The 22,940-nt window shown below is 36.7% G+C and overlaps 1 protein-coding gene across 6 annotated transcripts in view; it reads right to left on the reverse strand.

Moving 5' to 3' along the window:
• The window catches only part of GPHN (gephyrin), a 268,694-nt gene that overhangs the window by 148,251 nt on the left and 97,503 nt on the right, over positions 1–22,940 (reverse strand). For all 6 annotated transcript variants that reach the window (XM_030949405.1, XM_030949403.1, XM_030949401.1 and 3 more), the window contains exon 3: positions 8,909–8,966. In XM_030949405.1, the coding sequence (XP_030805265.1) occupies positions 8,909–8,966 (58 nt within the window). The remainder of the gene's footprint in view (positions 1–8,908; positions 8,967–22,940) is intronic.

Below are 22,940 nucleotides of genomic sequence, written 5' to 3' on the forward strand. Positions count from 1 at the left end.
CTACTGTTGTCCAGTCAAATACTTCGTGTTTTCTACACACACCACGGCAAAACCAATTGGTTTTTGTTAGAACTACAGCTCTGTGAGATCATTTGTCCATATCAATCCCACTTCCTTAAGGATCTGATGCCTCCACCCAAGATGCACTCTGCTCTTGTGTCTGTCCTTTTCTTACATGGTGGCATTGCTTATTAGTTCCCTTAGGTAAAAACCATGAAAATAAATAGTTCCATGAACTATTGGCCACAAAAACTAAACAGCAGATAAAATATAGTGGTTATGAATAATAATGGACACAATAAACCTTTTTATCTTAGAAAAAACCCCAACAAAAAACAGACTAAGTTCTTGGGGAAGATTTTTTATCATGATACAGAAGCATACTTCAGGGGAAGAATTTCTTTCAGCCTGATAACGTATCTGCTGGACTTCCTTCCTTAAAATTGCTGCAATACAGACCAATGTCTGAGGGAGCTGGGGTTGTTTAGCCTGTACAAAAGGAGTCTCAGGTGGAATCTTACTGTTCTCTACAGCTGCCTGAAAGGGGATTGTAGCAAGGTGGGGACAAGTCTCTTCTCTCGGGTAGCAAGTGACAGGACAAGAGAAAAAGGCATCAGGTTGCACAAGGGAAGGTTTCGATCGGCTATAAAGCATTGGAGCAGACTGCCCAGAGAGGCAGTGGAATCACTATCTCAGGAGGTGTTTAAAAGACATATACATAGGGCACTTGGGGACAGGGCTTAGCAGAGGACTTGGCAGTGCTGGGGTTGGTGTTTGAACTGGATGATCTTTGAGGTCTTTTCTAAACAAATGATTCTATGATCCACTGTAGTTCAGGGAGAAAATATTAGAATATACATTATTGGAGGCTAAATGTTCAAAAATTCTTTACTGATGAGGTAGATGATCAAACAATTTGGAGACTAGTGGTCTAGAAAATAATTTGTTTTTTTCTTTGAATAGTCTGCCAGAAGGGCTGGCACTCTCTAAGCAGTTAGCTCAGATAATAGAGTTTCACTAGTAACAAGGGTACTGTATTACGAATCTCACATTTGCAACCTGACATGCTGTGTTATGGGAACACAAATGCTGGCTGAAGGCTTGGGACACATCTACCACAGCCTGTTAGTACAAACCAGCCCTTTTAATACCTCTGATTAACAGACTTCGGCTCAGATTGCAGAGTAGCCTTTGATCATATGAACTGGAATCCTTTCAGATGAAATTTATTTGGAAGATGGACTTCAGCAGCATGTGTAATCCACTCCAGCTGTTAACAGGCACACAGAATAATACCAGAAGTAGCTTGAAATAAAACATATCAAAGAACATATGAGGTAAGCTGGATCTCCAGCACCACATGCTTTACTTTATAGATAGATGTGTTTTATTGGTTTGAGTGACTTGGTACCACTTACACGACTCAAGAGAGATGTTCAGTTCTTGGCACCAAGGACAGGGTAGCTAGGGCTAAGGCAGGCATTTTTAAATTTGTCTCTACACACTTGGCTATGATTTTATTTTACTGGAAGACATCCATTTCTTGAAGTCTTTTGGACATCAGTTAAGCCAACATTCCAGCTCTGTGCACTATCAGAGATGAGAAGATCCATTTACCCAATATACTCAATAAAACATAGAATCCACTTGTAATTTTTCATTTTACATCAGTGCTCAGACACAGCTCATCAGCACAAAATTTCACCTAGACCAATCTTGTGATGATATAAGAAAGTATTTGGGGAAATAAAATGCCTGTAAGCCACAGTTCAACATGTCAATACTTTTATACCATTCCCTTATGATATCTCCTTGAAGGAAGTTTTTGTTTGGTTTACTGTTAAAAACATCTCATGCTTCATATTCTGTTTTAGACAGTGGACCTTATATATGACAGGGTCATAATAGGAATAGGACACCACAAAAACCCTAATTAATTATCAGAGAAGTTGAATGAGGTGCAATCACAGAGTGAAGTACTAAGCATAATTCCATCCATACAGTTTACAAACTTGCATGTTACAGGGAGGCTTGTGTAGTTCTTGGTGTCTTCCTATTGTGCTTTCCAATCACTTCTTAAAACACAACCTTAACAATCATCTGAAAACATGTGATGAAAAGCAAAATAAACTACACTATCCTGGCAGAATTATTTGCAGTCTGCCAGTTGCAAATCTTTTTCAAGCAAACATGGTGTATTAAACTGGTTTCTGCTGCGCTGCACGTGTTCTTTCTTTTTTTTCCCCTTACAATCAGTGTATTCTCAACCAATAGAAAACACGTAATCAAAACTTTGGCACCTGCTTTCAGGCAGTCTTAAAACTTGCATAAATTAAGAATGAGAGTTAATTTTAAACGTGCAGCATAAATAAGGAAGAATGTTGTTGAAATGCAACCAAATGTACCACTTGTGAACATTTCTGTCCCAGTCTCTTTATCTGTTCCTCATATGAAAGTGCTTCTATAAATTAGATTATTTTTATAATCTGACTTTAAATATTTTTCAGTGCTACTGTGTCATTTTTGTGATTAAGGGAACAGCCCTTCACATACCATTGTACATGGTGTGGCACCAAAGGCTCATGCACAAGAGAAAAAGTTCAGTGTTTTAGTCTTGGTTCCCTTCTCCTCGGTCCACCCCCATGCCTCTGCCCCTTCAGTTGCTCTTGAACACTGAGCTAATAGAAACCACCTCAGCACACTGCTCAGCTCTCACTCTTGGATCATAGTAGTCTAATTAGAGGCTTCTATTTTATATGCAAATTGGAATTGGGGATTTTTTCACATCTCCTATACACATAATTTAACATTAATCTCTGCTGAATTTTATCAGACGGTTTGTCACACAACCACTCAGTATTTTAATGTCCTTATTTGCAGTAATATTTCATTTCTCTACAAATAATAATTTTCATAATTCACTAAGATACAACCTGTAAATAGCTGTACAACCAAAGGTTATTAAAAAAAATACAAACACCAAACCAAAAAACACCAAACAACAAAACAACACTCCTGATCTCTTTTTCCCTATTTACAAAGAACCAGCATAGAGAACCTGAAGGTTTAGAGTTTTCTTTAAAAAAAGCAAACCAAAACAATCCTGATGGACATTTCTCTTATATATATATATAGGTCCAGCATTCACCTCTTGTGACAATCATAAAACGAATAAATTTCAGAAATAAATTTACCACAAGAAATGAACCTAATATTGATCTCCCTCAAACTCAGTCAAGCCCTTAATTACTTATGACTTTATCAGTTTTGATAGGATAACATTTAGTTTCCTTCATAGACCTCAAATAAGATTCATCAGAATGCATTCTTACAGGGTAAATAAAACAAACCAAAACTTAATGTAACAGGTCACGTGGAAAATTATTAGGGCTTTTATATAAACTTTATTTACTTAAACACTTGCCAAAAGCTATTTGCTGCTTAATGAAGCTGAGCATGTTTTCTCCTCTCATTCATGCTAAGTGACATCTCATTTAAGAAATTACTTTTCCAGTGAGAACAGAAGGCACTGAAAACATTCCCCAGTATAAGGAGTCAGATGAAAAGTACAAGAGCTGGTCAGAAGATGCCCTAGGAGACAACTAGGTTTCAGGTGATGGCTGGTACAAAGATATGTATTTAGCAAAAATGGAAAATGAATGAAAGCCAGGAGGAATTTAGACTAAATTGGTTACTGCAGCCAGAGAGAGGCAGAGATTTTTTTTTCTGCTGGAAAACAAGAGATTTCAATTCCTGTTTCTAATATATTTAATTAAGAAAGACTGAATAGACGAACAGGGCTGTGGTAATGAAAAATCTGATACACATTTATGTGCCCTCTTAAGGACAACAGCTTAAATGCTGGGCAACCAGAAATGCTTAAGGATGAACAATACATTTGTCTTGTAAATTAACTTACAGTTATTTTTGTTCTCTCTCTGCAGGAGAAATACAGAGCTATTTTGTCTGCTTTAGAAAGTAAATAATAATATTTCTAAAATTATTTTGTCTTGTTAGCATTGCATTTGAACTTCAATGGATGCATGGTCTTCCTGCCCTTCCCTTCCCCATGTGGCAACATTCCATGATCTGCAAATCACAGGCTAAACTTTTGTATGTTCATAAGACTAAATCACACAATACAATACAAAATGCATTCACTTAAATTCTACTCACATCAGGGGACAGGAATTTATAACAATACTTCAGCATATTCTATATTCAAGACAGCCTGGAAGAGCAAGGTAACTTGGCGAGGAGGTCTCATCTGTCATTTCTAGAGACATGAAGCCTCTGAAGCCACAAAGCCTGTTGAACGTAAGATGGAAGACAGCAGGAAAACAAAAAGCGACAATTCCTATTTTCACGTGGAAAGTTAATGAGTATACTCTTTCATCCAGAGTGTCTGGGCTTTTGATGCCCTTGCCAGGAAAGCAGAGGAATGTTTTTGACACGTTCAGCAGTCCTAGATCAGAGTTTGATAGACACTTCAGCCACCTTTCATTTTACATTCTTTTTGTAAAGGTGTTTTTTTTGGTTGAGAGTCTGTGATTGCAGTGAGTATCCATCATCCACGGAAGATGAGAGAAACAGATGAAAAGCCCCTTCAGTGAGTACTCCCTAGGGAGTTTCTATACAGAAACTTGAGATAGCAAAAGTTACAGCATGGAGAACAGTCATGTCCTCCAAGCAAAAGCAGTCTCAAACCTACCAGAGCAGAAACAACCCAAAAGTCAAAGCTGATATTCACAACTACTAATCGCTTCATAGGTGGGAAAAAAATCCCACAACAGAAAAGGCATTCTTATGAAACACTCACATTTCACTGGTGTGAGACTGTGTCTGGACTAGTCAGGCTTGCACTGCCATGCTTGGCATCAAGCAGAGTCAGAACCCAATGTAATACAGACTCCACTTTCCAGAAAAAGTGGAAAAATCAGTTTTAGAAGAAATAAAACACAGATCAACAAAGGACTCATGAGAAGAAAAAAATGACATAATACAACAGATAAGGAAATCACAGTCTAGGAGCAATATAATATGATTCAATATAATATAAATAATCAACTGTGGACTAGAACTACAAGAGTGAAGCACAAATGCATGGCCATTATTAATGGTGCAGGGGTTGCAAATCTCCAGGTTGTAGCACAAATGCATACATGTGGATGAAAAATTATAGGAAAGTAAGTTTCTGTTTTATATAAAGTTTTGGACAATTTTGTCACACAATCCCACACACAAAACTTTAGTTCTCTCTAGCATGGAAACAACATCTGTAACAACAGATTAATTATTAAGGATTAATACAGCAAGTAAAAACTCAGTTTTTTGTCATCTAAACAATGACATGTACTTGAAAAAGAACACTAGTCAGTGATTGACTCTGCTAATTCAGGATTTGGAAAATAACTCAGGAAGAAATTTGTGTGTACATCAGGTGAACTTTGATTACAGGGAAATATGATGAGACATAAAGTTGTTTTAGCTTAACACATCCCACTTCTCAATTGTCCTAGTCAGATGCATGTCCATAATAAAGTCTCCTTCATGAAAATCCAAGAAGCAAGTAGGAAAACCTAATCTGCAAGTTTATCAGGGATTTCATACACTAAGTTGACATCTCAGTGTCAACTTTTTGTTACTGGTTAGGACATTTGCAAAAGGTTTTAGAAACTTTACCTAGATGCAGGAGTATAATTAAACTGTCTAGTGGATGGTCAGGCTCTAAGTGCATGTTAAGAGAGGTAGAAGACAAGCCCTCAGTTTTAGTCAACACACATACCTAGCAATCTAATGGAATGACATGTGACATGACCATCACATATACCCTTTAAATCTTTTTAAATTTGTATCTGTAAGCTTTAGAGCCTATGGAGATGCTACTTCTTAATACTCACTAGACATTCAATGGATAATACCCTTTTATTTCACGCTTAGTAAGAACTCTTGTGCTGTGAGTAATTATAACTTGAGGTGCAGAAGAAGGAAAATATGAGCAGAAAAACTGAGAACCATAATTGTCATTCCTGCAAGGTAAATAGCAAAGTTTCTTGGTGCTTTAGGATTAGTGGGAGTACACACTTGAGTACACACTTCAAACAGCTTGAGCCTCTTCAAAAAATTTATTCTGAGTGGGCAAATCTTTTTGTTGTGCTGGATCCAAACAGATAAAGGAACAATAATCTCAGTATTATCATCAAATTCTGATTCCTCCCATGATAACCTTTGGAGAAACTTTTAGTGAAGCACTTGGCCAGTGGTGATACTTGGCAAGTGAATATCCATACAGTGATGAAGTAAACCAGATCCAGGACTTAACCTCCTATGCAAAACTGGGATGACAGCACACCTTCTTGTTCATGTAAGGCAAGGTTGATTCTACAGAAGATGCAAAATATATTTAAATACTGCCCCACTCTCCAGTATGGAGACATATTTTCATAAATATTTTCAGGCACAACCCCTTTCTGGTGGACTATCCACCACAGTAGTTACAACTACCTTTCTTTAGTGATTTTTTTTTAATATGGGACTACAAACTGGCACTTACTGACAAATTGCAACTTATTTTTGCCACATGTTGATAATTATGAAAATGCTTTGACAATGATCAAGGCCATTATTTATTGGCTGCATACAAAGTTTGTATGAGTTTCATGAGCTACTCTTATCAGTAAAAAACCCAGATTCTGGGATACAGCATGATGTAGGTATATGACACCACAAAGCAGGCAAACCAAATGATTTCTGAGAAAGTCTGGGAATAGACTGATTTTAATTGTAATCCTATCAAAGCTGCCTATTTTTGATGGTAGGGAGTACAGCTTTGCTCTGAAATACATCACGCTGACACTGAAATCAACTCCCTTTGTTTCTAAGATGTTCCTAAAAATGACTGTGCGGAAAAGTTAAATCTTTTGAATTCCTAAGTCATATAGGGCAACTGACCTCTCAAGAAGACACAGGATTCACCATTTGCTTTCTGGCTACTTCGCCCTCCCTCATAGTTTTTATCATTTTTTACTCTTGGATCATTATCACTGGAGTCTACTTTGTCAAAGACTGAAGACAATCTGAGAAGAACGTGTTTCAGTTGTGCATAAAAATTTTCATATATTAAACTATTAAGTTAACACATACTCCTAAAGAAAAAAAGAGAGCTATCCTACCACTATTCAGTGGAAAATGTTTGTAGTCCTAAATGCAACCTTTAATACTTTATGCATATATGTTTTCATTAAAATAGTATCTATAGAAGAATTATGAGTGTTCCTTGGGGAGCATAAAGTGTGTCTCTGTGTGAAAGGGTGGTTAATGGAATTAAAACCCCTCTCCCATCTTGCTCCAGAACTGCTTTACATCTAACTTTGCAATTTATAACCAGCACTAACAAAATACTTCTAACAAAATTTCTTAAAATTGATTACCACAGGAGGCAACCACTTAACTTCATTCTCTACACTGGAGTATCTGTCTCATGCCACAAATATTATAGGAATGAAATGTTCTGGCAATGTCTTTCTTGTGCATATTACTTTCATGAATTAAAGACCTGCTACAAAATCCATTTCTGGTCTTGAGATGAGATGCATGAATATGTCTACATGAAAAGTATCTACGAAAGCACATAAAAAACTCAACACAAAACAATTAAATTCCTTTCTGCTCTTGACTTGCAAATACTAGCAAGCCAAGTATTTTTTTTTTTAGGAATCTATTAAGGAGTGGTTTTCTCATTCACTGAGTCTTCCTCTATAATAACCAACCTTCACTGCATCATATATTTCCTTTGTAATGGCAGAACATGGAAATCAAAAGACCACATCTCACTATAAACCATAAGATTATGCTGTTGACATAAATCTATAGGCACATCACATAAACTTTCCCTAATCTGTAATAGTCATAAATTGCTCTTTATTCTTGAGACAGTCTCCATGTTGTTCATCAAAACCAGTGTTGCCTGATAGGCTTGCCTGGCCCCATGTACACAAAATCATTTGGCTTGGAAGACCTCTCCTTTAGGCACATTCTATTACAGTGGGTGAAGAGCAAGGCTGAAATCTGACAATGCTTTTTTGATAGTTTGAAAAGCTTCTTGCTTACAGGATGAATATTCTGAGGAGAATAGAAGTCTAGAGGAAGTTGAAACAATGACACTTTCTCAGGAATGTGCTGCAGTTTCTATATATACTGTCTTCATCAGTTCTGGAAGTATTTTAAAACGAGCAGGTACTGAAAATGAAGTGACATTGCTTTAACTGGTGCGGAAGAATGACAGGAATGCAGATGGTAGTATATCCATTTATGCATTCTCTGAAAGCTTCTTTTATTGAAGTAGATCATATGATAGAGGACATACCTACCTTTTGGAAGAGTCTTCAGGGGGGAAACCTGAGATGGTATCTAGGTAAAGCTACCTGTTGAGTATTCTCACTTTGGGAACCTAAGTACCCATGACAAAAATCTAGGGAAGGTAGGCTTCAAGACACTTTGTTTCAGCCTGATACAGATGTTGTGGAACTGTAGCGGTGATTGGTTCCACACAATCCTTCCTAACCTTGGTATGGTGCGTGAGATTAGTTAGGGTACATGTTATCACTTCTGCCATAAGTACTCCTCATTCATATGCCTGCAATAGTGTTCTACCTAGGATGAATTACATGAATTAACAAAATCAATACACTGGTTTTCCTCAGAAGTCATTCCAAGCTGCAAAAGAGGTTAATCTGCCACCTTTCCTAGAACACATGCAAATGCTAAGAGACTTATTTATTTGTCAAAATAACTATTGCTGTCTGTCTGATGAAGTTTCTCCTTTCCCATTTAAGAAAGCAGTTTACTTTTTATGGACTATCAGAAAACAAGGAAAAACAATCAGGGTTGAAAAGCAGTAATACTGTACCTTGATTTCTTCTATTTCGTCTGGCACTATCTTGTATGCAGATATAGTCCCACCCAACCTGAAATCAGGAAAAAAAAAGTTTTCAAAATCAATAACAGAAAATATAGTATGTTAATAGTCTTATGACTTGTTCCAAAACATAATATTCCTTCTAACAATTTAGAGGTAAAACCCAGTAAGTCCCAAATCAAAAGCAAAAACCCCCTTTTTCTTTATCCAACAAAAAATCGGCATGTGATTAACATAAATACTAGAAATAAGGTGTCCATCAGCTTAACAATTAAGTCAGCCAAGCAAAATTACCATAATCTGGATGGTACTTTTTATATTAATGGCAATCATGATATTCTATGATTTCTTATTCATTGTCTGAGGCACATGGATGAGTTTAAGTGTTTGAAGACTGATGCACTTTGTGCTATTTCGCTATGCTACTACACAGTCTGAAATGCATCCAAATACAATTCTGGAAATTGAATTTTTAAAATTAAATGTGCATGTACAGACATCACAAATCACACAGACTCTACAGCCTTCATGTTTGAAAAAATCTCTGCAGTTAATGATTGGTAATAAAAAGTGGGTGATGGGTATTATGTGGCATTGACACAGAAAAAATAGACAGCTTTGTCCTACATGGAACTCACTGAAATTACTTTTTGAAATCCTGCAAAAATCCTGGTAAAGAACAGTTCACATACTGAAGATGTATGAATAGCATGTACTATAAATGGTGCTTAATATTACATTTTGCCCAGAGACATGCAGACATGGCTTCTTTTATTTCATGGAGCAGTCTCATCAATGGTGACAATTCAGACCTAAAAATATAAGTGCACTAATGACCTCCTGCTGGCTCTACACAGCAATACTATTCATTTTCTGGATCCTACAAAAATGGAAGTTACATAAGAAACTATTTTTTGTAAACCAGTACACAGATATCAAATGTGCATTTGAATTACCTCCCTATCATTTGAATTGTTATTTCTAATTGTCAGCATTTCTACACAGATGTATTTTCTTATATCTTGAAATTATTATAAATATTGTTTAGTCAAGTGAAAAAGAGAAGAAGCAACTAACACAGAAAATACATTAAGATTTTCCACGTAAGTCCTGCCTTTCCATACTTCTCCTGTAAATGAACTGTTGGAAGGTTTTACACAGAGGATGAAGTTGTGCATAGGAAAAGTCTGAAGTCCATCACTGCTCCAAGGTAACATCAGCTGTGATTTCCAAGGTAGAGGCAGGGCTACATCCAAATTCATCATGGACAAAGAGTGTAGAAATTGCTCTCTCCCATTTCCTCTGCAACTTCCATTGCTGCCATCCATTAAGTGAAACTTTTTTGCCAGTGCAAGTACAAACATGAACTTTTATTTTTCATGACTTTGGTTCAACTGGTGTTTCTAGGGATAGCTACAAGAAATTGGTTTTAGCATCACAATGAAGGATTGCTCCATCAAACTGTGACAAGCAGTGGCTCAGGTGGCACAGTGACATTGTACCTGACCAGTCCCACAGCTACTGGAATGAGGTCCCATAGGAAAGAAACTTTTATGTGCTTCTTTGAGATCCATTCCTGGCTGCACTTTGGAGTACCCCAAAAATCACTGACTTTCTACCTTCCAGCAGAAGGAGAATACAGAACCTCTACTGCCAGCTCTCCAGCAATATGGAATTCCACTTGGCACATTCCTTTATTGGCCACCTTTGGCACAACTATTCAGAACTTTCATGGAATATCAGAAAAATAAAATGACTCAGTAAACTCATCTGACTCACACCATTAATTAGCATCACTACACAAATAGTTCTGCAAAGTTTTGTGTTAAGAGTTTAACAAACTCTGAATCTGCCAAGTTGCAACTCAAATGGTACCACTCTTAAAAAGTAAAACGTCAGCTAACACAATTCCTTATTTTTGAAAGACAATAATAAACAATCTCTCACTGATAGCTCCAGCTCACACATCTCTTAGTCCATTTACAATCCTACACTGACATCTTTATCTTAAAAATCCAGTCTAGCAACATAAACAATAACAAATTTGAAGCTGAAAAAGAATCAGAGAATATTAATATACAATTTTATCAATGTCTCAGATTTGAAATGAAGTTTTTAAGAAGTCTATACTTTCTTCATTTCAGAACATTAGATTTCAGTCAATCTTATAACTTCTGAAAGAGATTCACCACAGCAGATTACAGTACCAGATTTAACTGGTGAAAGACATAAAGACATTTCACTTTATACATAAAGTTTGTCTGCGAGTTTCACAGAAGTTTAAAGGCATCTCACACACTGGATGCAGCTAACACAGCCACATCACTATGAAAAATCTCCAGCAGTCAGTTAAGTCTGAAGTGTAAGGGACTGGACAACATCACACACACAAGTAACAGAAAATCAAAAAGATTGTGATGATTGCTAAGAAAAACCAGCAAAATCAAGGTAAATCAAAAATCAGTGCAATAATGGATATGTCCAGCTTGGGGAAAAATTTCTATTTCAAGTGTTTCTCTGAATTACATTTAAGTGTAACCACCAATTGTGGCCTGTCTGGAAGCTTGCTTGTCATTTTGCAATTCCTTGATTTGATGACTGACATCTGAAAGGAGACCAGACAATGACAAACAGGAGATTTCAGCAATAGGATGATACAGAGACCATGATAGAGGGCTTGCACACGGCATGTTTTTTACACTTTGTTGTGAAAAACCTTCCTCTGCAGGTTTTTTTTTTAGAATACTTTACAGTACCATTCTTAATCACAATTAAGAATTAATTCTTAATCACATTTTCAAGAAGTAACTGTGATCAGAAGAGCAAAGGATCAGCTAGCCTGAGTGAGTATACATTAACTACAATGGACTTTGAATGCTAAAATATAATGCAGCAAAGAACACATTAGAATGGCCAGAATTCAGATCACATTCTGATCCCTATCTGAATTCAGATAGGGATGCAAATTTTGTGCAGAGTCACTCTTCATCTTTCACATATTTTACTTTTTTAACAGATTTTATTACACTGCCCTCCATTTGAGCAACTCAACATCCAGCATCCGCCAACAGAAATGGCATTTTCTCTCTGATAATACACACCCAACCAAGAGTAAAGCTAAATACCTGCCAGCTACTTCCAGTACACTGAAAAGATGGTCCCAGACTTCACCCAGAGAAACCTAACATGCAAAGTCTTTCTCTCCCAAACTGCAGTATTTTCACACTATAAGAACACATGCTATTTAACAGTGAAGTTATTTTAAATACTAGTTACGTTTAATGTTTCACTTGTATATGTGAGAGATTAACCTCAAACACACCAGAATTTGTTTTCAAATTTTGACAGACATTAATCTTATCAACTCTGTATCATACCTTGAATGTAATACAGAGAGCCCAATTCTCCAATCTCTTTGCAAAAGAGAAATGAAATTATTCCTAGATGTAGAAATAAGAGCTGACACAATAATAATGAAAAACCATATTTTACACTGGGCTAAACTGGTGAAGGTGTTTGAGGCAAGGATCAGAAAAGATAAGATAGAAATTCCATAAAAATAATCAGGAAATAATAAATATAATTATTTTAACAGAGGTTTTAAAACTAATAGAAATGTAGTGGTTTATCTTTTCAGACTGGGCTTGTGAAAGCTCACAAAGAGCATTCAGGAGAACAACAATGTTTCTATAGCAACCTAAGAAATTAGCAAAATACAGGAAATAAACTGAACCAAGGCCAACACAGTTGTATTGCAACAGATGGATGCTTTACTATTTCACAAATTAAAGCTGAACATCGGAGAGGAGAGAAAACTACATCCAAGTTAAGGAAAGTTGAAAACCAGGAAGAACTATGCTCAAATGGAGACAAGAAACCATGAACTACAGCCCAAATAAAAAGTAAACTCATGACAAAACTAAAGGAGAAATAAATTTACATTGTTACATTAATAAATTTACTCTGTTACAATATTTTAACAATCTGACCTGTTTGCTATTTGTGTTTCTTCCCAGATAGTGCAAGTTGGACTTCTGGCTGATTTTCCTCTGTGCCCCGCTATATATCCATGCTGGGACGGTCTCACTGGAGTGTTATTGCCCAGTAATACTGGAGTATTATTCCATTTTGTGCAAAACACCTGTGCACTTGGACTGAATCCATATGGGTCAGCTTTTATAATTTGAGTTCTGACCAAAGTTATGAACACAATCTTTATATACAGTTCCACATTAAGGGACTGCCATAAGAAGCTGAGCTATTGATTCATCTGTTAACTTTATAGATGAGTCATACCAAATGCAATGAAGCAAATTTTCTAAAAATAGCTTGTAGCCAGCTTGGCTGCTGTCATCTGCTGAATTTCTCTAACGCCACTTTAATTAACATTAATCTTTCTTCAGATAGATCACTGTCTAAACAATATCAAGTTGTCACTAAGCCTCCCAAAGAAACTCTCCTTCATCTTTTAATGAAAGCAAAACTCAAAATTCTCCACTTGGCATTTTTGTCCAGAACCATCTCACAAATATGTTTGTTACCTGCCATCAGGATATTCTGTCTTTTGACTGATTTATAAACTAAGCAGATTATTCAAGAGAGACTGTTCTTGGGAGCAGATCAAATGCCTGGGAGCCAGACTGGCTATTTCTAACTCTACAGGCATGCTCATTTTATCACAACCTACTGGATGAATACTTGCTACAATACTTCTCCTGCCGGAGAAAACTGACCAAGTCAGCATTCTCAGTCTACTCATCTAGACTACCTTGATGTTGACCCCCATGGTATCAGCAAATCAACTGGCCTTGGATCCTCACATCCTCACAAAGTATTCCAAGGACAGAGGTAGCAGGATTTGAAAGCATTTGAAAGCTTTTTCTCCACTACCTGCAAGATACATTAAAAGCAGAGAGAGAGAGAGCTCCTTTAATTGATAACTAGTTTCTACTGACCTTTGCGAAATTGTTAAAGCACCCTGAGGGAGGTAGTAAGAAGGCTGCTATTCTGGGCTCCTTCCTACACAACAGAACACTGGCAGCTACAGCAAGCTGGGCTGCAGCTCCTGGCGCTGGCTGCTCGCCAGCAAGGAACTGTGCAAAACAGCTCCCAGAGAGCATCCTGATGACAGCTTCACTTACTCAAAGGTATTAAACTGTGCCATGAAGAGCCACCCCAGGTTTATTGTTTCTTTTTGGGGTATTATTATTACTATTCGAATGGATTCAATAATTAGATCCTTGAAAACTTACTTCCCTCCTCCCCCAGTCTTTGGCTAACTTCAACATGCTGTACAGAAAAACATCACAGAAATCAAATTATTGCAGACATGCCCTCTTGTCAGTTCATGTCTCTCGTGAACAACAGCTCTGAGATTAAGACATCACTTTACAGGATTCTCCCTCTGCCTCACCACGTCCCAAAGATTCCTTGCCCACACAAAAAAAAAGAGGGGCGAAGGGATTAACCCAAAAGTTTTATTCCCTACCATATAACTTTTAAGGGTAACAAGTATACCACATTTTCTGCTGCTTTCAGGCTTTTTCTTCCCCAAGAAAAGCAATAAACAACATGAAAATATTATTTTTAAGGAGGAAAGTCATATTATTTTTCTCTTCCACCCTTCCAAGTTGGTTTGTTGCTTTGTTTTTTCTTTTTTTAAATTTTACTACAGGAAAAGCAAGACTAAGTCAGAAGAGGCTATTTTTACAGACACTTCCGGCAGGAAAATATTATCACCTCAACAGTCTAAAATTGGAAAAGAATAGAACAAGAATCTTTGTCCTCAACATATGCCAGAAATTAGGGATGAGGTCATATGTAGGTCATTTGGCAATCACAGGACCAGGAGCCACTCTTCCCTTCTAGCAGAATTAATCTGACTTGATTTAATTTTGGGGAGGGAAGTTGGAGCTGTTATAAAGTGCATGAGTCTAAAGTACACACCCTGTGTAGCCACAGAGCCTGGATAGCACACACTCCGTGCAGCTATCCAGGCCCACGTGAGTTCAGAGCTCAGCGCAGTTTTCGAGGGGGTAACTTTGCTTTACCTCAGCACGCGGGGCACAGCCCTGTATGGCAGCTTGGGGTAACCCTGCTGCCAGCCTGAGACACATCCATAGATGCACTCCTCCTCCTGAAAACGTTTATCAGCTTGATTACTGCCTAATAAAAACACACCAGGGGAGAGGGAAGGCGCTGTCACCAAAAAGTTTTGGGCTTGCAGCAGTATCACCCAAAACAAATTGGATGAAGAGAACACTTAGAATACTGAGAATACACTCAGAATACATACTTTTCAGTGGTGCAATTTTTTTTTTTTAATCTCAGCATGGGAAGGTGCATTCTGTGCAAAATCAGGAGGACTGCTGAGCTTCCATGAGAAGTAAAAACTATTTAAGTTTTGACTTTTACTAAACAAATTAATTAATAATTGCTCAAAAGTCCTATCATCAATACTTACATGCTTCATGGCAAGAATTTGAAACATGCAAATAGCAAATATTTTAATACTTTTGAATAAAATGAAATTAAGTATAAACAGTATAGATATTTATAACATCAGACTTTTAAAAATATTTTGGCATTTAACTAGTAAATAAATACTTCATCATTTGTAATAGGCTAGTTCCACCAGATTACAGCCACTGAAATGGTCTGAGAATAAATCTAATTATTCACTGAAGGCTAATTCTGCACTAAGGATTTTCATTAGAGATTCAAAATTTTATTTATAATTAAAACTGACTTATAAAGTCTTCCCAAATTCCAGCAGAATCTAAAACCACTCTTGCCATGTGGACCAACCGCAAAAGACCCCTCTTCCATGCAGGATGCATGCGTGTTTATAGTGCAGAGGGATGATTGTACTATGCTCCATCTGATTGGTGATCTAAACATGGAAATCATACATTAAATCAAACAGACAGAAATGTCAGCTAGATTTAAGTAAAAATGTGCTCAGTGACTTTGAAAGTTCCCACCGGGGCATCAGATGCTTGACCAGCCAGCTCATTAAACAACATGAGCAAGATTTGAAATTTCCTGAGAGAAAAAATATGCAGAAGCAGACAAAAATCATTATCACAAAACCAGTAAAATTCTCACCATTTAGACAAAGAAAAATAGATTTAATATCCATGTTGGGATTTAGTCAGTAGACTGAGGACTCTAAAACATTGAATAAAAAGAGATATTTATAGTAAATGCCAAGACAATAATATATGTTGATCTTACTTTGTCCTGTAGGAAATACCATTGTAGGGCAAAGTATGTATTTGCATTTTTTTCCAGCAAGTAGATACCTAAGAGAGATACAGAGCATTTGCGTATATATTGCTGGGAATTGCCTGTCAGAAAATCCTCACCTACCTCAACTGAAAGCAAAAATTTTGGGTGCTGGAGAGTGACCTTTTGCCTACCTTGGAAGGCACTGCAAATTAAAGGATTTAGGTGATCTGATAAGGATTGCAATGATCTGCCTGGAAATGAAAGATTTCACTGGTAAATTACCATAGCAGTTGGTAGAAACCCATGCAGGAAGATAAAGCAATTTTTGCTGACACTCCTGTCATTGCAGTTGAGCTCTATTTGCTCCCACCCAAATGTAAAAGAGAGACCATCTTAATCAAATATGAGGAAGATTCTTCCTCCATAATAAGTTGACCCACAACTACTAAAAACCATAAAGTTAATTTTTGTAGAAATTAACATTGTCCACCTCCCCTACGGATTTATCCAACAAGAAATGAATTTTAAAAATATGTGATTTCCCCACGAACCCCTCAGGTTTTTTAAATTTATATGTGGCTCACATTCCACTACAATATTATAATTTTTTTCCCAGTAACTTTAGTGCATTTTTTCTCTTCCATTTTTAGACACTCAAGCATTGAACGTGCTTGTGAAGCCTGGTTAGACATGCTTCACATGTCTGTCTCCACGTGCCAGTTTATGCCAAGGTTAAAAAAATTAAGTATTTATGTCAAAAAGAGGAAGTTTGACTGAGATACATAAAACCAGGAAATGGGACCAGCAAGAGAGGAACACTTGATGAACAGGCTGGAATGAATTGCAGACCACAGGTTGAAAAGTGCAACGACAGTATTTTCTATGATTAGGCAAAAAGACATTCAGAAAATATCTTCATTCCAAAAAAATCAGTAAGAATTGAGGGTGAGAGCAGAATGATTAAAACTTGAAAAGAATAAAATGTGGAGAATATGTGGGAATGGTCTGATCATTCCAGAGTCTAGACCAAATTTTTTCTTTACAATTTAAATCACAGGGCTTATGGACAACCACCATAACTTTTAAATAACTTGTTTTAAAAAAAACAACTTAATCCTACAATACTGAAATGACAAGAATGAGAGAGGAGTCTCAGAGACAAGCAGCATCCAGAAAGGCTAATAAACTTGTTCACACATTGCTTCCTCCTCTGGAAGCTCTAACACCTTACTTTGCCCCACCACATTTCAGAGAGATGTTAAGTATAAGTATGATCCAGCATACAACTAGTGGCAGTCTTGTTATATCTATATTTCTGCAGACAGTTAAAATCAAAAGTAAAATTTCCTGGTTTTCTTTTTCCTTCATACATTAGTGTGCTCACAAATATATACATATATTGCCCTGTGTGGCCTAAATGAGTGAATGAAATTCTGTTTAAAATAGTAATCTGACTCAAGGGGAGTTTTCTTAGTGTATGGTCTGTGCTGGGAATGTGAAAGGGAAAAAGAAAAATCATTTTAACCACAGAATGGAGTCACAGGAATAAAATAACACCACATTCGATCTATCTGTCTTCATACCTAGAAGGAACTTTCTATAGACAAATAGACTTACTGACAATGCTGCAAGTGAGATTTTATTGCATGTCTCACACAGTTATCTCCATTCCAGATAACTTACAGTTACTTTTGACATCGTCATCATCCATATTTTACAGTTGCTTATAAAATGTCTGTGTAGTTCAAACTCAAGAAACTGAAAAGCACTTTTTTGTCATTCATATATTATTAGCTGTGGGTTTTTAGAACTAATTTTTGTTTTTTGTAGTTGTCACTCCCTTTTTCTTTGCGTCTGATCATTTACATGTCAACAAAAAGTTTCTAGATTAAAAACCACTTGATGTATTGTCTCTGCTATTCATGCCACAGCATACTACAACCTGACTCTTTCATTATTCAGAAACATGGGAGGCTGGGGACATGTGGATCTTGGACAACTTAAGAAGGCTTTGATTAAACGCATTTATGCATTTTGTTCCATTCAGGTCCCAGAAATAATTTCTACTTTTAATGTTTAAATAGCTTGCACAAGCATAATCCACTGGCAAAATGTAGCTATTTACACCTCCTTACTTGCAGCTTTAATTTACCTTGTAAGTCCCTAACAGCTATGTTCTTCTTCCATCTATTCTGTATGACGTTCTCTTAAAAGCAAAAGTAAGATAGAAAAATCCCCTCTGGTTCCATCTTCCAAAGCCCTTCTCTCTTTTTCTTGCTCCCCCTATAAATATGACTTTAGGAGGAGGCTGCAAGGTTACTGAGTACACCACAGCCCTCACTATCACATCCTGTGGGTGACAGTGACCATAACATACCCCATAACTTCAACATGCCTCCAGCAATTCCCGAGCTGAAGAACACAGATAAGGCAGAGATTTATCTCTTCCTCAGTTTCTGCCCCAACACAGAAGTGAAAACAGATAAGATGAATCCTGGAGCTTACACATTCCTGTAAAATAAGTAACTTCCCTGAGCACTGGCACGTTTAGTCCATGTCAGGGAGGCCTGCTAAATTTGTCTAGATCAATATAGCAAAAGCAACAGGAGGTGGATATCTTATCCAAAGCAGAGATTTAGTCTAGAGGTCTCTGCTACTTATCAGTGTACTGGGAAATTACAACCCCACAGATGTTTAAAATCAAAAAATTACAGTAGGGATCTTTCATTTGCCAGAATGTCTGTGTTGGTCTTTTCTCAAGTCAAATTCATGTATTTGGAGAATAGTCTTGAAAAATCCTCAACTGCAGTTCTACCAGTAAGTACCACACAGAGCTTAGATGTGTTCCTAGGCATCTGAAACAGCCACTATGTAAACTGTGATCATAGAATCACATTGCAAAAGGTGAAGCACCATGGATTTTGCTTAGACTATACACAAAGAACCACATTATATTAAATAATGCTGAATTTCCTGACCAGCAATGGGCAAATGACAAAGGTGACCAAAACTAACATTGCTAACACCTCCCACAGGACTCACTGAATCCCAGTGCAGAAAGGAAATCAAAGATGGTTATGGCAAACTGGGAGTGAGGACAGGACAGTGCATGCACAATTCTCGTGGATAATGATATAAAAACCAAATACATGAGATTCGTGTACAGGGATAGCTGGGCTTTATAAATAAACCATTGTAAGAAACTGCAATGTTTCTTGCCCAATCACAATTTACTATTTTACTCCAAACAAGCAATTATTATTATGAAACCTGCCTTTTCCTTCCAGAACTAGCAATAAACACCCTCAACTCTTCAGACAATAACAGTAATAACCAAAAAAGCTAGTTTCACAAGCCAAGAAATAATCCCAATCTATATTGAAATGAGTTTATGTGATACCCAAACTTAGGAACCGAGCTAAACTGCAGCATTGCATTAAAAAAGAACATTTAAAGAACTGATAGAAAAACCCTTACAGATAAGGCCAGTACAATACATTTTAGGACCTTAACCTCTGATTAAACCGCAAGATCATATTATACTGGCAATGCCATGCTATAATTACTTTACAAAGTTTTATTCTATTTTGGAATTGCTTTTGTGATCAAAGAACTTAGAGGTAGGTGGGTGGTGCCATCAGAGAAAGCAATGGAAGAATCTCTTGTATTTAAAACATAAAAGGTAGGTCTAGAAAGGTGGTGGAACAAAGACCATTTACAAACTTAAAAAAACCTCTAGATTTTTTATCTTCTAAATATTCCCCCTCCCCTCCCCCCAGCGGAATATCATGGGTAGATTTTACTAGGTTATTTTAACATAAACTATATTGTCAGCTATATTTTCATCCAAAACATGTCAGGACAAATAGTGATGCTATCTCTCCACAACAGCAGTCAATGCTTTAGCTCCTATTTCCTCCAGCCACATCACCTGACTTTAAATGTTCACCGATGCATAATGCTACCCTAGATAAGTGTCAAGATACATTTCATTGCTGCAGTGCCTCCATACCTTAAGCTGCTAAGAAGGCATGCTTCTCCAAATTCAGCAGTGTTCTTCAAAACTGAGAAACATGATTACCCAGCGTACATTTAGCTGGCTTCATAAATCAGACAATAATTGTAATAAATGGCTTTTTCAAAAAAAACAGACTTTTCATGCTCTGAAGATGTTTTAGTATGAAAACCAGAATGTCCTCTTTCATCTTACTTAAGGAAAAGCAAATACACAATAGAAGCATTCCCTCATTAATTCACCTTTGCAATTCTTATATAATAATTTGTCCAAAATCCACCCATACCGAATTCAAAACCATTTTAATGAATAAATAAAATGTAGGAGAAGCCTTTTACAAATAAAATAAAGTCAAAATTGAGTACCTAATACCTAAATATGTCCATTCCAAGGTTACCTTTCTGTCACATCTATTGATTAGCTCACAGTTCAGCTGATCTTTACAGTCAAGCACAGTGACTCCACTTGTGCCACATATGCCATTACAACAAAAAAATTCCACAGGTAGATTTTAAAATTTCTCTTTGAGTTTACATTGATAAATTCATACAGTATTGTAGCATTATTGGCATTTCTGCTCTTGCCCCAGCTCAGTTTCATCCTCGGAACTGCACTGATCCATACATAAGCAAAACACAGAACAAAAGTTTTCTCAGAATTTCCTTCCCCCCAGTCTTTCCACTTTCTAAAATCCGCTAAGTAGCTATAATACAGAAATACTTCAGGAAGAGCTTTCATATTATTGGAGAATTCTTTCACAGAGCAATTCAATCCGTGACACAGTTTTGCATTAAATTGCATTAAAGGAAGTATAAGGCACTAGAAGTCTTCTGATTTTACAACAAATTAAAATAATAACCCTAACTCTGAACAATTGTTAGTGACAGATACTTGAATGATGCATCATAATGCAAGCTTGCTACTTGTTTTTTAAAATGTTTACTACCTCTTCTGGCAGAATTCTCAGCTTTTATTAACAACTGAACTATTAAACGCAGGAGATGAAGTAAGAAAAAAAACCAACCAACCAAAACCTTGGATCTATTTGTTATTTTCAGGGAGCTATACCAGCATCCCACATGAGATCACAGCCAACTCTGTACCACAGTGAGAGTGGCACTGAGCCACAGCTAATAAACCATGCTGAGAGGAAGAGCATGTTGGCTTGTACTCAGCACTGTGCTACAGACATCTCTTACAACCAGCCAGCTCAGAGTACTCACTTGTCCTTATTTGTCAAAAAACTACTAACTAGGGAGTAGGTAAATTACATTAATTACATAATTTAAATATTAAATGTATAAAATATGCTGCATGTTATAACAGTAGTTAGAAACAGTGTGTCATCCCATGAGAATGATGCAAAGGAATTGTTCTAAGTAGCAAATATAACTCATCAATACCCATCTGAGATCTTTCAAATTAAAATTGGGAAAGAGCTACTTGGCAAATTTTCAGTGACTTTTTTCACTTTAAAATGTAATGCAATTAAAACTAAAATAGTTGTGCATCATAAAATTTTATCAAAGTTCCTCAGTGAAAGGTTCTATAAACACTTCGACATGAAATCAAATATCCAATTTTTTGGTTTGCCAGTTTCATTTCATGTTAAACATTCCACTCTTTTTTACTGACCAAGTACAAAATATTTATTGATTAGTTCATCCTCCTTCTCATGGACTTGCTTGTGTTTTCTCAGTATTTTTAGCTCCACTTGATCACAGGGCATATCAAATTTAAGTTACCCATTCAGTTCACACCCACACCCCCCCCAACCTATCCCACTATTAGACTTTTTATTAATTGCAGTAGTAAACAAGCAGTTGTCTTATTTCATAGCTTTCCTTTTACAAATTAACCAACAGTTCAATGAGAAAAAGTTTTATTTTCTACTGCCTGAAAACATGATCAGCGAAACAGGGTATTTAGAAAGAGTCTTGATTATTAGATTCTGGTGAGAATAACTCATTTTTAGCAATTTCACCAAGAGCAGTCTCTTGCCTCTGCTCAGCCCAAAACCCTTCAAATCTTAATTTTCCTTTTCTCAAGGCTGAGTACCATACAGTACATCATTTTCCTGCAGTATTGTTAGATTTTCCTCCTGTAACTAGCTACTGCAGAATACGGCTATTTATCCTGTAAGATTGTTACAAGAGCACCCTCAAAAGAAGGAAAAGCGGCTGACCTGCTGCTGAACTGAGCACAGCATCAACACAGGCTAATGATCAATAACTTTAGTTAGCATTTTCTCCCATGGGTTTTAAAACAAAGCAGCAACAGAAACAGCTGTAAAATCTGAACAGTGCAGATGTATTTGAATGTCTTGTTTCATCATTCACTCCTGTTCCAGAATAACAGAATGTCAAAACATTTTCTGATAAAGTCTCTCCTCAAGAGTAGCTTCTGCTGAGGTAGAGAGGACATAAACCAGCATGGAGCCCAACTTTGCTGAAGGAAAGGACATAATTTCTGGAAGTAGTCAAATATGTACAAACCTCCTTTTCATAAGGCTGTCAGTGGTCTGATCCTTTGCATTACTCAGTATTCCTGTGTCTTAAGAAATACACATTTCTTTGTGCCATTGTAATTGTAGAAACTACAGATGCCTACCTCTTTGTGGATACACTTGAAGCCACAGTTCTTGTCCAAATACACTAAGTTTCAAAACTTGCCCTAATGAGCCTGAATAATTTCTTATTAATGATTATTGATGTTTCATTTATCTCTTCTCTCTTCTCCAGTGGTTATTCCAACATAATCCTTCTGTAAACTGAATAG

This window comes from Camarhynchus parvulus, chromosome 5 (assembly GCF_901933205.1).
Source record: "Camarhynchus parvulus chromosome 5, STF_HiC, whole genome shotgun sequence".
NCBI lineage: Eukaryota > Metazoa > Chordata > Aves > Passeriformes > Thraupidae > Camarhynchus > Camarhynchus parvulus.